Source organism: Salmo salar, chromosome 07, assembly GCF_965601325.2.
Source record: "Salmo salar chromosome 07, fSalSal1, whole genome shotgun sequence".
NCBI classification, from domain to species: domain Eukaryota; kingdom Metazoa; phylum Chordata; class Actinopteri; order Salmoniformes; family Salmonidae; genus Salmo; species Salmo salar.
Genome location: NC_138297.1, coordinates 76,983,911 through 76,999,738, shown reverse-complemented (window position 1 = coordinate 76,999,738; position 15,828 = coordinate 76,983,911). Strand labels below are relative to the sequence as shown.

Here is a 15,828-nt window from a genome sequence, read left to right as displayed (position 1 = left end):
CCATCACCCACACCCACCACCACACACCCATACCACCACCACCACACCCATACCACCACCACCACACCCATACCACCACCACCACACCCATACCACCACCACCACACCCATACCACCACCACCACACCCATACCACCACCACCACACCCACTACCACACCCATACCACACCACCCATACCACCACCACACCCATACCACCACCACCACCACACCACCCATACCACCCATACCACCCACAACACACCCACACCACAACACACCCACACCCACACCCATACCACCACCACACCCACACCACCACCACACCCACACCCACAACACCACCCACACCCACAACACACCCACACCACCACCACTACCACACCCACACACACCCACACCACCACCACTACCACACCCATACCACCACTACCACCACACCCATACCACCACCACCACACCCATACCACCACCACCACACCCATACCACCACCACCTACCACCACCCATACCACCACCACCTACCACACCCATACCACCACCACCACAACACACCCACACCCACACCACCACCACCCATACCCACACCCACAACACACCCACACCCATACCCACACCCACACCCACACCCATACCCACACCACCACCACTACCACACCCATACCACCACCACCACTACCACACCCATACCACCACCACCACTACCACACCCATACCGCCACCACCACACCCATACCACCACCACTACCACACCCACCACCACCACCACTACCACCACACCCATACCACCACCACCACCACCACACCCATACCACTACCACACCCATACCACCACCACTACCACACCCCACCACCACCACCACTACCACCACACCCATACCACCACCACCACCACACCCATACCACCACCACTACCACACCCATACCACCACCACACCCATACCACCACCACTACCACACCCACACCACCACCACACCCATACCGCCACCACACCCATACCACCACCACACCCACACCACCACCACACCCATACCACCACCACACCCATACCGCCACCACACCCATACCACCACCACACCCATACCACCACCACCACCACCACACCCATACCACCACACCCACCACCACACCCATACCACCACCACACCCATACCACCACCACCATCACACCCATACTATCACCACCACACCCATACCACCACCATTTTAGCGGCGGCGTGTAGCCTAGCGTTTTAGCGGCGACAACACCCATACCACCACCACGCATCCACCACACCCACCACCACCACCACACCCATACCACCACACCACCACACCCATACCACCACCACACCCATACCACCACCACCACCACACCACCACCACCCCACCACCACCACACCCATACCACCACCACACCACACCCATACCACCACCACACCCATACCACCACCACCACCACACCCATACCACCACCACACCCACACCACCACACCACACCACCACCACACCACACCCACACCACCACCACACCCATACCACCACCACCACACCCATACCACCACCACCACACCCATACCACCACCACACCCATACCACCACCACCACCCACACCCACACCACCACCACCACCCCACACCACCACCACACCCATACCACCACCACCACCACCACCACACCCAACCACCACCACACCCATACCACCACCACACCCATACCACCACCACCACCACACCCATACCACCACACCCATACCGCCTTCACACCCATACCGCCTTCACACCCATACCGCCTTCACACCCATACCGCCACCACACCCATACCACCACCACACCCATACCGCCACCGCCACCACACCCATACCGCCACCACACCCATACCGCCACCACCATCCACACCCATACCACCACCACACCCATACCACCACCACACCCATACCACCACCACACCCATACCACCACCACACCCATACCACCACACCACCACCACACCCATACCACCACACCACCACCCACACCCACACCACCACCACACCCATACCACCACCACACCCATACCACCACCACACCCATACCACCACCACACCCACACCACCACCACCACCACCACCACACCCATACCACCACACCACCACCACACCCATACCACCACACCACCACCACACCCATACCACCACACCACCACCACACCCACACCACCACCACACCCATACCACCACACCACACCCACACCACCACCACACCCACACCACCACCACACCACACCCACACCACCACCACACCCACACCACCACCACACCACCACCACACCCATACCGCCACCACACCCATACCGCCACCACACCCATACCGCCACCACACCCATACCACCACCACACCCATACCGCCACCACACCCATACCGCCACCACACCCATACCGCCACCACCACCACCACCACACCCATACCACCACCACACCCATACCACCACCACCATCACACCATACTACCACCACCATCACACCCATACCACCACCACACCCATACCACCACACCCATACCACCACCACCACCACACCCATACCACCACCACACCCATACCACCACCACACCCATACCACCACCACCACCCACTACCACCACCACACCCCACCACCACCACACCCATACCACCACCACCACACCCATACCACCACCACACCCATACCACCACCACCACCACACCCATACCACCATCACACCTATACTACCACCACCATCACACCCATACCACCATCACACCTATACTACCACCACCAACACACCCATACCACCACCACACCCATACCACCACACCCATACCACCACCACCACCCACCACCACACTACCACCACCACCACACCCATACCACCACCACACCCATACCACCACCACACCCATACCACCACCACCACCACCACCACCACCACACCCATACCACCACCACCACCACCCCACCACCACCACCACACCCATACCACCACCACCACCACACCATACCACCACCACACCACACCCATACCACCACCACCACACCCATACCACCACCACCACCACCACGTCCTCTCCCGTTTTAGGGGGGGGGGGGGGGCGTGTAGCCTAGCGTTTTTAGCGGCGGCGTGTAGCCTAGCGTTTTTAGCGGCGGCGTGAGCCAGCGTTTTTAGCGCGGCGTGAGCCTAGCGTTTTAGCGGCGGCGTGTAGGTTAGCGTTTTAACGGCGGCGTGTAGCCTAGCGTTTTAGCGGCGGCGTGTAGCCTAGCGTTTTTAGCGGCGGCGTGTAGCCTAGCGTTTTAGCGGCGGCGTGTAGCCTAGCGTTTTTAGCGGCGGCGTGTAGCCTAGCGTTTTTAGCGGCGGCGTGTAGCCTAGCGTTTTTAGCGGCGGCGTGTAGCCTAGCGTTTTTAGCGGCGGCGTGTAGCCTAGCGTTTTTAGCGGCGGCGTGTAGCCTAGCGTTTTTAGCGGCGGCGTGTAGCCTAGCGTTTTTAGCGGCGGCGTGTAGCCTAGCGTTTTTAGCGGCGGCGTGTAGCCTAGCGTTAGGGCCAATAACCGAAAGGTTTCTGGTTCGAAGCGCCAGAGACGTTCTTCTCTTGAGGAAAGCGGTTACCCCTAGCAACAGCTGCTTCCCGGGCGCTGATGTCGTCGACATCAGGGGTTTTCAGGGCTTTCAGACGAGGTATCTCCTCTCCTTTCCCGCTGTCTGATGGCCACATCTGACCTCTCAACAAACCATAGAGAGACCTTTCCGTTAATAAGTGCTCTGTCTTTCCCATGATGACTCTCACCTCCTCCCAGGACAAGCACTGGTTGATGAGACAGGCCAAGACTCCCATGACCAACTCCTCTATCCAGTTACTGGATGACGCCTACAGGAAACGGTTAGTGGTACCTCCTCTTCTCTCTCTCCTCCCACGTCTTCTCTCTCCTCCCACGTCTTCTCTCCCCTCCCTTCTGTCTTCTCTCTCCTCCCACGTCTTCTCTCCCCTCCCTTCTGTCTTCTCTCTCCTCCCACGTCTTCTCTCCCCTCCCTTCTGTCTTCTCTCTCCTCCCACGTCTTCTCTCCCCTCCCTTCTGTCTTCTCTCTCCTCCCACGTCTTCTCTCCCCTCCCTTCTCTCTCCTCCTGTCTTCTCTTTCCTCCTCCTCCCACGTCTTCTCTCTCCTGTTCCTCCTCTCTTCTCTTTCCTCCTCCTCCTTGTCTTCTCTCCTCCTCCCTGTCTTCTCCCTCCTTCCCTCCTCTCCCCCCTATCCTTTATGAGTTATAATATCCTGTTTGCCCTCCACCCCACTAGGTGGCGCACTCTGCTGTCGGTGGATGACCTGGTGGAGAAGGTGGTGAAGAGGTTAGAGGTCCGAGGTGAACTGGAGAACACTTATATCATCTTTACCTCAGACAACGGATACCACACAGGTACACGACACACCTGGTACAGGTACACAGCACACCTGGTACAGGTACACAACACACCTGGTACACAACACACCTGGTACACAACACACCTGGTACAGGTACACAACACACCTGGTACACAGCACACCAGGTACAGGTACACAACACACCTGGTACACAGCACACCAGGTACAGGTACACAGCACACCTGGTACAGGTACACCTACAGCTGACTCCTCCCTCTCCCCCTCCCCCTCTCCCCCCCAGGTCAGTTCTCTCTCCCCCTGGATAAGAGGCAGCTCTATGAGTCTGACATCAGAGTTCCTCTGCTGATCCGAGGGCCCAACATCAAGCCGAACCAGACCACCGGGCTAGCGGTCCAGAACGTTGACCTGGGTCCTACCATCCTGGACATGGCTGGTTACAACGTCAACAAGACCGCCATGGACGGCATGTCCTTCCTGCCTGTACTGGTGAGAACCCATACAGAACACACTATACTATATATACCACCTAGTAGCCAGAACACACTATACTATATATACCACCTAGTAGCCAGAACACACTATACTATATATAACGCCTAGTAGCCAGAACACACTATACTATATATACCACCTAGTAGCCAGAACACACTATACTATATATACCACCTAGTAGCCAGAACACACTATACTATATATACCGCCTAGTAGCCAGAACACACTATACTATATATACCGCCTAGTAGCCAGAACACACTATACTATATATACCACCTAGTAGCCAGAACACACTATACTATATATACCACCTAGTAGCCAGAACACACTATACTATACTATATATACCACCTAGTAGCCAGAACACACTATACTATATATAACGCCTAGTAGCCAGAACACACTATACTATATATAACGCCTAGTAGCCAGAACACACTATACTATACTATATATACCACCTAGTAGCCAGAACACACTATACTATATATACCACCTAGTAGCCAGAACACACTATACTATATATATAACCACCTAGTAGCCAGAACACACTATACTATATATAACGCCTAGTAGCCAGAACACACTATACTATATATAACGCCTAGTAGCCAGAACACACTATACTATACTATATATACCACCTAGTAGCCTAGCACAACGCAGCCTAGTAGCCTAGCACAACGCAGCCTAGTAGCCTAGCACAACGCAGCCTAGTAGCCTAGCACAACGCCGCCTAGTAGCCTAGCACAACGCCGCCTAGTAGCCTAGCACAACGCCGCCTAGTAGCCTAGCACAACGCCGCCTAGTAGCCTAGCACAACGCCACCTAGTAGCCTAGCACAACGCCGCCTAGTAGCCTAGCACAACGTAGCCTAGCACAACGCAGCCTAGTAGCCTAGCACAACGCAGCCTAGTAGCCTAGCACAACGCCGCCTAGTGGCCTAGCACAACGCAGCCTAGTAGCCTAGCACAACGCAGCCTAGTAGCCTAGCACAACGCAGCCTAGTAGCCTAGCACAACGCAGCCTAGTACAACGTAGCCTATTAGCCTAGCACAACGTAGCCTATTAGCCTAGCACAACGCCGCCTATTAGCCTAGCACAACGCCGCCTATTAGCCTAGCACAACGCGCGCCTAGTTAGCCTAGCACAACGCCGCCTATTAGCCTAGCACAACGCCGCCTAGTAGCCTAGCATAACGTAGCCTAGCATAACGTAGCCTAGCACAACGCAGCCTAGTAGCCTAGCACAACGCCGCCTAGTAGCCTAGCACAACGCCGCCTAGTAGCCTAGCACAACACAGCCTAGCATCCTAGCACAACGCCGCCTATTAGCCTAGCGTAATGCAGCCTAGCATCCTAGCACAACGCAGCCTAGCACAACGCAGCCTAGCCACGCAGCAGCCTAGTAGCCTAGCCAACGCAGCCTAGTAGCCTAGCACAACGCGCCTGAGCCTAGCACAACGCAGCCTAGAGCCTAGCACAACGCAGCCTCGAGCCTAGGCCTAGCACAACGCAGCCTAGTAGCCTAGCACAACGCAGCCTAGTAGCCTAGCACAACGCAGCCTAGTAGCCTAGCACAACGCAGCCTAGGCCTAGCACACGCAGCCTAGCACAACGCAGCCTAGTAGCCTAGCACAACGCAGCCTAGTAGCCTAGCACAACGCAGCCTAGTAGCCTAGTAGCCTAGTAGCCTGTCTGTATCAGGAAGGATCAGTATTTAACCGGTATTAATGTGAATACTGTGTTGTATTCTCTGTGTCAGGAGGGATCTGTGAACAGCACGACGTGGAGAACGGACTTCCTGGTGGAGTATGAAGGGGAGGGATCTAACGTGGCTGATCCAGCCTGTCCGCTGCTCGGTCCCGGGGTCTCTGAATGTTTCCCCGACTGTGTGTGTGAGGATTCCTTCAACAACACGTACGCCTGTGTTCGTACCGTCGCACCCTCCGCCGACATCCAGTACTGCGAGTTCGACGACAACGAGGTGAGAGAAGCGTTTTAGTCACCACGTCTCTGTGTGTTACGGAGGTGGATAACCTGTCTCACCCGTAGAAATACAATGAACTGACCTGCTTTACTGCTATGGGGAGGCTCAACATGGACGCCAGTCTGAATGGGGACCCCTAACTCTCTCTCTCATGGACGCCAGTCTGAATGGGGACCCCTAACTCTCTCTCTCATGGTGGCCAGTCTGAATGGGGACCCCTAACTCTCTCTCTCATGGTGGCCAGTCTGAATGGGGACCCCTAACTCTCTCTCTCATGGTGGCCAGTCTGAATGGGGACCCCTAACTCTCTCTCTCATGGTGGCCAGTCTGAATGGGGACCCCTAACTCTCTCTCTCATGGACGCCAGTCTGAATGGGGACCCCTAACTCTCTCTCTCATGGTGGCCAGTCTGAATGGGGACCCCTAACTCTCTCTCTCATGGACGCCAGTCTGAATGGGGACCCCTAACTCTCTCTCTCATGGTGGCCAGTCTGAATGGGGACCCCTAACTCTCTCTCTCATGGTGGCCAGTCTGAATGGGGACCCCTAACTCTCTCTCTCATGGTGGCCAGTCTGAATGGGGACCCCTAACTCTCTCTCTCATGGTGGCCAGTCTGAATGGGGACCCCTAACTCTCTCTCTCATGGTGGCCAGTCTGAATGGGGACCCCTAACTCTCTCTCTCATGGTGGCCAGTCTGAATGGGGACCCCTAACTCTCTCTCTCATGGACGCCAGTCTGAATGGGGACCCCTAACTCTCTCTCTCATGGTGGCCAGTCTGAATGGGGACCCCTAACTCTCTCTCTCATGGTGGCCAGTCTGAATGGGGACCCCTAACTCTCTCTCTCTCATGGTGGCCAGTCTGAATGGGGACCCCTAACTCTCTCTCTCATGGTGGCCAGTCTGAATGGGGACCCCTAACTCTGTCTCTCATGGTGGCCAGTCTGAATGGGGACCCCTAACTCTCTCTCTCATGGTGGCCAGTCTGAATGGGGACCCCTAACTCTCTCTCTCATGGTGGCCAGTCTGAATGGGGACCCCTAACTCTCTCTCTCATGGTGGCCAGTCTGAATGGGGACCCCTAACTCTCTCTCTCATGGTGGCCAGTCTGAATGGGGACCCCTAACTCTCTCTCTCATGGTGGCCAGTCTGAATGGGGACCCCTAACTCTCTCTCTCATGGTGGCCAGTCTGAATGGGGACCCCTAACTCTCTCTCTCATGGTGGCCAGTCTGAATGGGGACCCCTAACTCTCTCTCTCATGGTGGCCAGTCTGAATGGGGACCCCTAACTCTCTCTCTCATGGACGCCAGTCTGAATGGGGACCCCTAACTCTCTCTCTCATGGTGGCCAGTCTGAATGGGGACCCCTAACTCTCTCTCTCATGGTGGCCAGTCTGAATGGGGACCCCTAACTCTCTCTCTCTGTGTTCACCAGGTGTATAACATGACAGTAGACCCCTACCAGGTCATTAGTAATAACTAACTCTCTCTCTCTGTGTTCACCAGGTGTTTGTGGAGGTGTATAACATGACAGTTGACTCCTACCAGGTCATTAGTAATAACTAACTCTCTCTCTCTGTGTTCACCAGGTGTTTGTGGAGGTCTATAACATGACAGTAGACCCCTACCAGCTCATTAACCGGGCGAAGACCATCGACCAGGAGGTTCTGGAGAAGATGAACCACAGGCTGATGATGCTGCAGTCCTGTTCTGGACAGTCCTGTAGGACCCCTGGGGTCTACGACGCACGGTACACTGACTAACCACCCAGGTTTAACCCAATCCTCTCTCCAGACCACCCAGCTTTAAACCACCCCTCTACTCGCTCCAGACCACCCAGCTCTCTGTTCTCCTCTCCCCAGACCACCCAGCTCTCTGTTCTTCTCTCTCCAGACCACCCAGCTCTAACCCTCTCCTCTCCCCAGACCACCCAGCTCTCTGTTCTCCTCTCCCCAGACCACCCAGCTATAACCCTCTCCTCTCTCCAGACCACCCAGCTCTAACCCTCTCCTCTCTCCAGACCACCCAGCTCTAACCCTCTCCTCTCCCCAGACCACCCAGCTCTCTGTTCTCCTCTCCCCAGACCACCCAGCTCTAACCCTCTCCTCTCCCCAGACCACCCAGCTCTAACCCTCTCCTCTCTCCAGACCACCCAGCTATAACCCTCTCCTCTCCCCAGACCACCCAGCTATAACCCTCTCCTCTCTCCAGACCACCCAGCTATAACCCTCTCCTCTCTCCAGACCACCCAGCTCTAACCCTCTCCTCTCCCCAGACCACCCAGCTCTAACCCTCTCCTCTCCCCAGACCACCCAGCTCTCTGTTCTCCTCTCCCCAGACCACCCAGCTCTAACCCTCTCCTCTCTCCAGACCACCCAGCTCTCTGTTCTCCTCTCCCCAGACCACCCAGCTCTCTGTTCTCCTCTCCCCAGACCACCCAGCTATAACCCTCTCCTCTCTCCAGACCACCCAGCTCTCTGTTCTCCTCTCTCCAGACCACCCAGCTCTAACCCTCTCCTCTCTCCAGACCACCCAGCTCTCTGTTCTCCTCTCTCCAGACCACCCAGCTCTAACCCTCTCCTCTCCCCAGACCACCCAGCTCTAACCCTCTCCTCTCCCCAGACCACCCAGCTCTCTGTTCTCCTCTCTCCAGACCACCCAGCTCTAACCCTCTCCTCTCTCCAGACCACCCAGCTATAACCCTCTCCTCTCTCCAGACCACCCAGCTCTCTGTTCTCCTCTCCCCAGACCACCCAGCTCTCTGTTCTCCTCTCTCCAGACCACCCAGCTATAACCCTCTCCTCTCCCCAGACCACCCAGCTCTCTGTTCTCCTCTCTCCAGACCACCCAGCTCTAACCCTCTCCTCTCCCCAGACCACCCAGCTCTCTGTTCTCCTCTCCCCAGACCACCCAGCTCTCTGTTCTCCTCTCTCCAGACCACCCAGCTCTAACCCTCTCCTCTCCCCAGACCACCCAGCTCTAACCCTCTCCTCTCCCCAGACCACCCAGCTATAACCCTCTCCTCTCTCCAGACCACCCAGCTCTAACCCTCTCCTCTCTCCAGACCACCCAGCTCTCTGTTCTCCTCTCTCCAGACCACCCAGCTCTCTGTTCTCCTCTCTCCAGACCACCCAGCTCTAACCCTCTCCTCTCCCCAGACCACCCAGCTATAACCCTCTCCTCTCCCCAGACCACCCAGCTCTCTGTTCTCCTCTCCCCAGACCACCCAGCTCTCTGTTCTCCTCTCTCCAGACCACCCAGCTCTAACCCTCTCCTCTCCCCAGCTCTAACCCTCTCCTCTCCCCAGACCACCCAGCTCTCTGTTCTCCTCTCTCCAGACCACCCAGCTATAACCCTCTCCTCTCTCCAGACCACCCAGCTCTCTGTTCTCCTCTCTCCAGACCACCCAGCTCTCTGTTCTCCTCTCTCCAGACCACCCAGCTCTAACCCTCTCCTCTCCCCAGACCACCCAGCTATAACCCTCTCCTCTCCCCAGACCACCCAGCTATAACCCTCTCCTCTCTCCAGACCACCCAGCTCTAACCCTCTCCTCTCCCCAGACCACCCAGCTATAACCCTCTCCTCTCCCCAGACCACCCAGCTCTCTGTTCTCCTCTCCCCAGACCACCCAGCTATAACCCTCTCCTCTCCCCAGACCACCCAGCTCTAACCCTCTCCTCTCCCCAGACCACCCAGCTCTCTGTTCTCCTCTCTCCAGACCACCCAGCTATAACCCTCTCCTCTCTCCAGACCACCCAGCTCTAACCCTCTCCTCTCTCCAGACCACCCAGCTCTCTGTTCTCCTCTCCCCAGACCACCCAGCTCTAACCCTCTCCTCTCCCCAGACCACCCAGCTCTAACCCTCTCCTCTCTCCAGACCACCCAGCTCTAACCCTCTCCTCTCCCCAGACCACCCAGCTATAACCCTCTCCTCTCCCCAGACCACCCAGCTCTAACCCTCTCCTCTCCCCAGACCACCCAGCTCTCTGTTCTCCTCTCTCCAGACCACCCAGCTCTAACCCTCTCCTCTCTCCAGACCACCCAGCTCTAACCCTCTCCTCTCCCCAGACCACCCAGCTCTAACCCTCTCCTCTCCCCAGACCACCCAGCTATAACCCTCTCCTCTCCCCAGACCACCCAGCTCTAACCCTCTCCTCTCCCCAGACCACCCAGCTCTCTGTTCTTCTCTCTCCAGACCACCCAGCTATAACCCTCTCCTCTCCCCAGACCACCCAGCTCTAACCCTCTCCTCTCCCAGACCACCCAGCTCTAACCCTCTCCTCTCCCCAGACCACCCAGCTCTCTGTTCTCCTCTCTCCAGACCACCCAGCTCTAACCCTCTCCTCTCTCCAGACCACCCAGCTCTAACCCTCTCCTCTCCCCAGACCACCCAGCTCTAACCCTCTCCTCTCCCCAGACCACCCAGCTCTAACCCTCTCCTCTCCCCAGACCACCCAGCTCTCTGTTCTTCTCTCTCCAGACCACCCAGCTATAACCCTCTCCTCTCCCCAGACCACCCAGCTCTAACCCTCTCCTCTCTCCAGACCACCCAGCTCTAACCCTCTCCTCTCCCCAGACCACCCAGCTCTCTGTTCTCCTCTCTCCAGACCACCCAGCTCTAACCCTCTCCTCTCTCCAGACCACCCAGCTCTAACCCTCTCCTCTCCCCAGACCACCCAGCTATAACCCTCTCCTCTCTCTCCAGACCACCCAGCTATAACCCTCTCCTCTCTCCAGACCACCCAGCTCTCTGTTCTCCTCTCTCCAGACCACCCAGCTCTCTGTTCTCCTCTCCCCAGACCACCCAGCTCTAACCCTCTCCTCTCTCCAGACCACCCAGCTCTAACCCTCTCCTCTCTCCAGACCACCCAGCTCTAACCCTCTCCTCTCCCCAGACCACCCAGCTCTCTGTTCTCCTCTCCCCAGACCACCCAGCTCTCTGTTCTCCTCTCTCCAGACCACCCAGCTATAACCCTCTCCTCTCTCCAGACCACCCAGCTCTCTGTTCTCCTCTCTCCAGACCACCCAGCTCTCTGTTCTCCTCTCTCCAGACCACCCAGCTCTAACCCTCTCCTCTCCCCAGACCACCCAGCTATAACCCTCTCCTCTCCCCAGACCACCCAGCTATAACCCTCTCCTCTCTCCAGACCACCCAGCTCTAACCCTCTCCTCTCCCCAGACCACCCAGCTATAACCCTCTCCTCTCCCCAGACCACCCAGCTCTCTGTTCTCCTCTCCCCAGACCACCCAGCTATAACCCTCTCCTCTCCCCAGACCACCCAGCTCTAACCCTCTCCTCTCCCCAGACCACCCAGCTCTCTGTTCTCCTCTCTCCAGACCACCCAGCTATAACCCTCTCCTCTCTCCAGACCACCCAGCTCTAACCCTCTCCTCTCTCCAGACCACCCAGCTCTCTGTTCTCCTCTCCCCAGACCACCCAGCTCTAACCCTCTCCTCTCCCCAGACCACCCAGCTCTAACCCTCTCCTCTCTCCAGACCACCCAGCTCTAACCCTCTCCTCTCCCCAGACCACCCAGCTATAACCCTCTCCTCTCCCCAGACCACCCAGCTCTAACCCTCTCCTCTCCCCAGACCACCCAGCTCTCTGTTCTCCTCTCTCCAGACCACCCAGCTCTAACCCTCTCCTCTCTCCAGACCACCCAGCTCTAACCCTCTCCTCTCCCCAGACCACCCAGCTCTAACCCTCTCCTCTCCCCAGACCACCCAGCTATAACCCTCTCCTCTCCCCAGACCACCCAGCTCTAACCCTCTCCTCTCCCCAGACCACCCAGCTCTCTGTTCTTCTCTCTCCAGACCACCCAGCTATAACCCTCTCCTCTCCCCAGACCACCCAGCTCTAACCCTCTCTCTCCAGACCACCCAGCTCTAACCCTCTCCTCTCCCCAGACCACCCAGCTCTCTGTTCTCCTCTCTCCAGACCACCCAGCTCTAACCCTCTCCTCTCTCCAGACCACCCAGCTCTAACCCTCTCCTCTCCCCAGACCACCCAGCTCTAACCCTCTCCTCTCCCCAGACCACCCAGCTCTAACCCTCTCCTCTCCCCAGACCACCCAGCTCTCTGTTCTTCTCTCTCCAGACCACCCAGCTATAACCCTCTCCTCTCCCCAGACCACCCAGCTCTAACCCTCTCCTCTCTCCAGACCACCCAGCTCTAACCCTCTCCTCTCCCCAGACCACCCAGCTCTCTGTTCTCCTCTCTCCAGACCACCCAGCTCTAACCCTCTCCTCTCTCCAGACCACCCAGCTCTAACCCTCTCCTCTCCCCAGACCACCCAGCTATAACCCTCTCCTCTCTCTCCAGACCACCCAGCTATAACCCTCTCCTCTCTCCAGACCACCCAGCTCTCTGTTCTCCTCTCTCCAGACCACCCAGCTCTCTGTTCTCCTCTCCCCAGACCACCCAGCTCTAACCCTCTCCTCTCTCCAGACCACCCAGCTCTAACCCTCTCCTCTCTCCAGACCACCCAGCTCTAACCCTCTCCTCTCCCCAGACCACCCAGCTCTCTGTTCTCCTCTCCCCAGACCACCCAGCTCTCTGTTCTCCTCTCCCCAGACCACCCAGCTATAACCCTCTCCTCCTCTCTCTCCAGGTTTGCGTTTGACCCTCAGCTGATGTTCAGTAACAGGAGGCGGCGGATCAGCGGGCCGAGACGGGCCTGAAGAGCAGGAGCAGAGTGTGTGTGTGTGTGTGTGTGTGTGTGTGTGTGTGTGTGTGTGTGTGTGTGTGTGTGTGTGTGTACACACACAGTGTCACCATTGATTGGTTATTCTAAGACATGTTGTGTCTAATTACGTGAGGAAAATCAATTACCTCAAATCAGCTGCTTTTCAAATCATTAACAAGTCTTGACCGGCTACAGTAGGACTAGAAACCTGTTCCGCTTCCTCCCAGTAGGACTAGAAACCTGTTCCTCTTTCTCCCAGTAGGACTAGAAACCTGTTCCTCTTTCTCCCAGTAGGACTAGAAACCTGTTCCTCTTTCTCCCAGTAGGACTAGAAACCTGTTCCGCTTTCTCCCAGTAGGCCTAGAAACCTGTTCCGCTTCCTCCCAGTCGGACTAGAAACCTGTTCCTCTTTCTCCCAGTAGGACTAGAAACCTGTTCCTCTTTCTCCCAGTAGGACTAGAAACCTGTTCCTCTTTCTCCCAGTAGGACTAGAAACCTGTTCCTCTTTCTCCCAGTAGGACTAGAAACCTGTTCCTCTTTCTCCCAGTAGGACTAGAAACCTGTTCCGCTTTCTCCCAGTAGGCCTAGAAACCTGTTCCGCTTCCTCCCAGTCGGACTAGAAACCTGTTCCTCTTTCTCCCAGTAGGACTAGAAACCTGTTCCTCTTTCTCCCAGTAGGACTAGAAACCTGTTCCTCTTTCTCCCAGTAGGACTAGAAACCTGTTCCTCTTTCTCCCAGTAGGACTAGAAACCTGTTCCTCTTTCTCCCAGTAGGACTAGAAACCTGTTCCTCTTTCTCCCAGTAGGACTAGAAACCTGTTCCTCTTTCTCCCAGTAGGACTAGAAACCTGTTCCTCTTTCTCCCAGTAGGACTAGAAACCTGTTCCTCTTTCTCCCAGTAGGACTAGAAACCTGTTCCTTTCTTCCAGTAGGACTAGAAACCTGTTCCGCTTCCTCCCAGTAGGACTAGAAACCTGTTCCTCTTTCTCCCAGTAGGACTAGAAACCTGTTCCTCTTTCTCCCAGTAGGACTAGAAACCTGTTCCTCTTTCTCCCAGTAGGACTAGAAACCTGTTCCTCTTTCTCCCAGTAGGACTAGAAACCTGTTCCTCTTTCTCCCAGTAGGACTAGAAACCTGTTCCTCTTTCTCCCAGTAGGACTAGAAACCTGTTCCTCTTTCTCCCAGTAGGACTAGAAACCTGTGCCTCTTTCTCCCAGTAGGACTAGAAACCTGTTCCTCTTTCTCCCAGTAGGACTAGAAACCTGTTCCTCTTTCTCCCAGTAGGACTAGAAACCTGTTCCTCTTTCTCCCAGTAGGACTAGAAACCTGTTCCTCTTTCTCCCAATAGGACTAAAACAGGCCATTTTGGAGTCACTGTTATTGTAAATAAGAACAGATTGTTTCTAAACGCTTCTACATTAATGTGGATGTTACCGTGATAATCCTGAATTAATCCACATTTAATGTAGAAGTGTTTAGAAACATTATATTCTTATTTAAGGTTAAAGTGACTCCACAATTACCTTTTTATATTTACTGTTTAATTTCTATTAGGCACAAAATAATCTGAAATTACAACCAAATACATCCAAGTATTATAAAGTCACCAGCGTCATGTATTCACTGTGTTCTAAGAATATGGGACAAAATACTTGGCTTTTTACTATTTTAATACACACAAGTGAATTTGTCCCAATACTTTTGGTCCCTTAAAATGTGTGGGGACTTGTGTACAAAAAGTGGTGTAATTTCTAAACGGTTTACCTGATGTGGATGAAAATACCCTGAAATTAAAGCTGACAGTCTGCACTTTAACCTCCGTAGTCCTTGTATCATTTCAAATCCAAAGTGTTGCAGTACAGAGACAAAACAACACAACATGTGTCACTGTCCCCGATACTATAACAGATCACTGGATATTTACTGTTGTGGCATCATTTGAACATATTTACAGACCTGAGAAATATAACTGGCCGGGGTCTGGGGGGGGGGGGGTCAGGGACACTGGGGGGGGGGGTCAGGGACACTGGGGGGGGGGGTCAGGGAGACTGGAGGGGGGGGGGGGGGGTCAGGGAGACTGGGGGGGGGTTCAGGGAGACTGGGGGGGGGGGGGGTCAGGGACACTGGGGGCCTTTAACTGAATATCTTCTGATGTGCTGCCATGGCTGTTCGGTCAGAGATTTTCAGCCCAACGGCAACGTTGTGTGTTTGTAATTCCAGATAGTTTCTTATTGATTATATAACTCTGATCAGTTATCTGATTATATCACTGATCTTTTGTCAGTGGAATTTTCTATCCCAATGATAATAATTAACAATCAATAAGCCTTGA

At 55.4% G+C, this 15,828-nt stretch overlaps 1 protein-coding gene across 1 annotated transcript in view; it reads left to right on the top strand.

Moving 5' to 3' along the window:
- Window positions 1-15,311, top strand: part of gnsa (glucosamine (N-acetyl)-6-sulfatase a) — a 28,191-nt gene extending 12,880 nt beyond the window's left edge. Inside the window, exons 7-12 of the mRNA XM_082978128.1 lie at window positions 3,746-3,828; window positions 4,241-4,359; window positions 4,606-4,811; window positions 6,585-6,806; window positions 8,400-8,560; window positions 13,422-15,311. Coding sequence (XP_082834254.1) covers window positions 3,746-3,828; window positions 4,241-4,359; window positions 4,606-4,811; window positions 6,585-6,806; window positions 8,400-8,560; window positions 13,422-13,491 — 861 coding nt within the window. The 3' untranslated portion in view covers window positions 13,492-15,311. The remainder of the gene's footprint in view (window positions 1-3,745; window positions 3,829-4,240; window positions 4,360-4,605; window positions 4,812-6,584; window positions 6,807-8,399; window positions 8,561-13,421) is intronic.
- The last annotated feature ends 517 nt before the right edge of the window (window positions 15,312-15,828 follow it).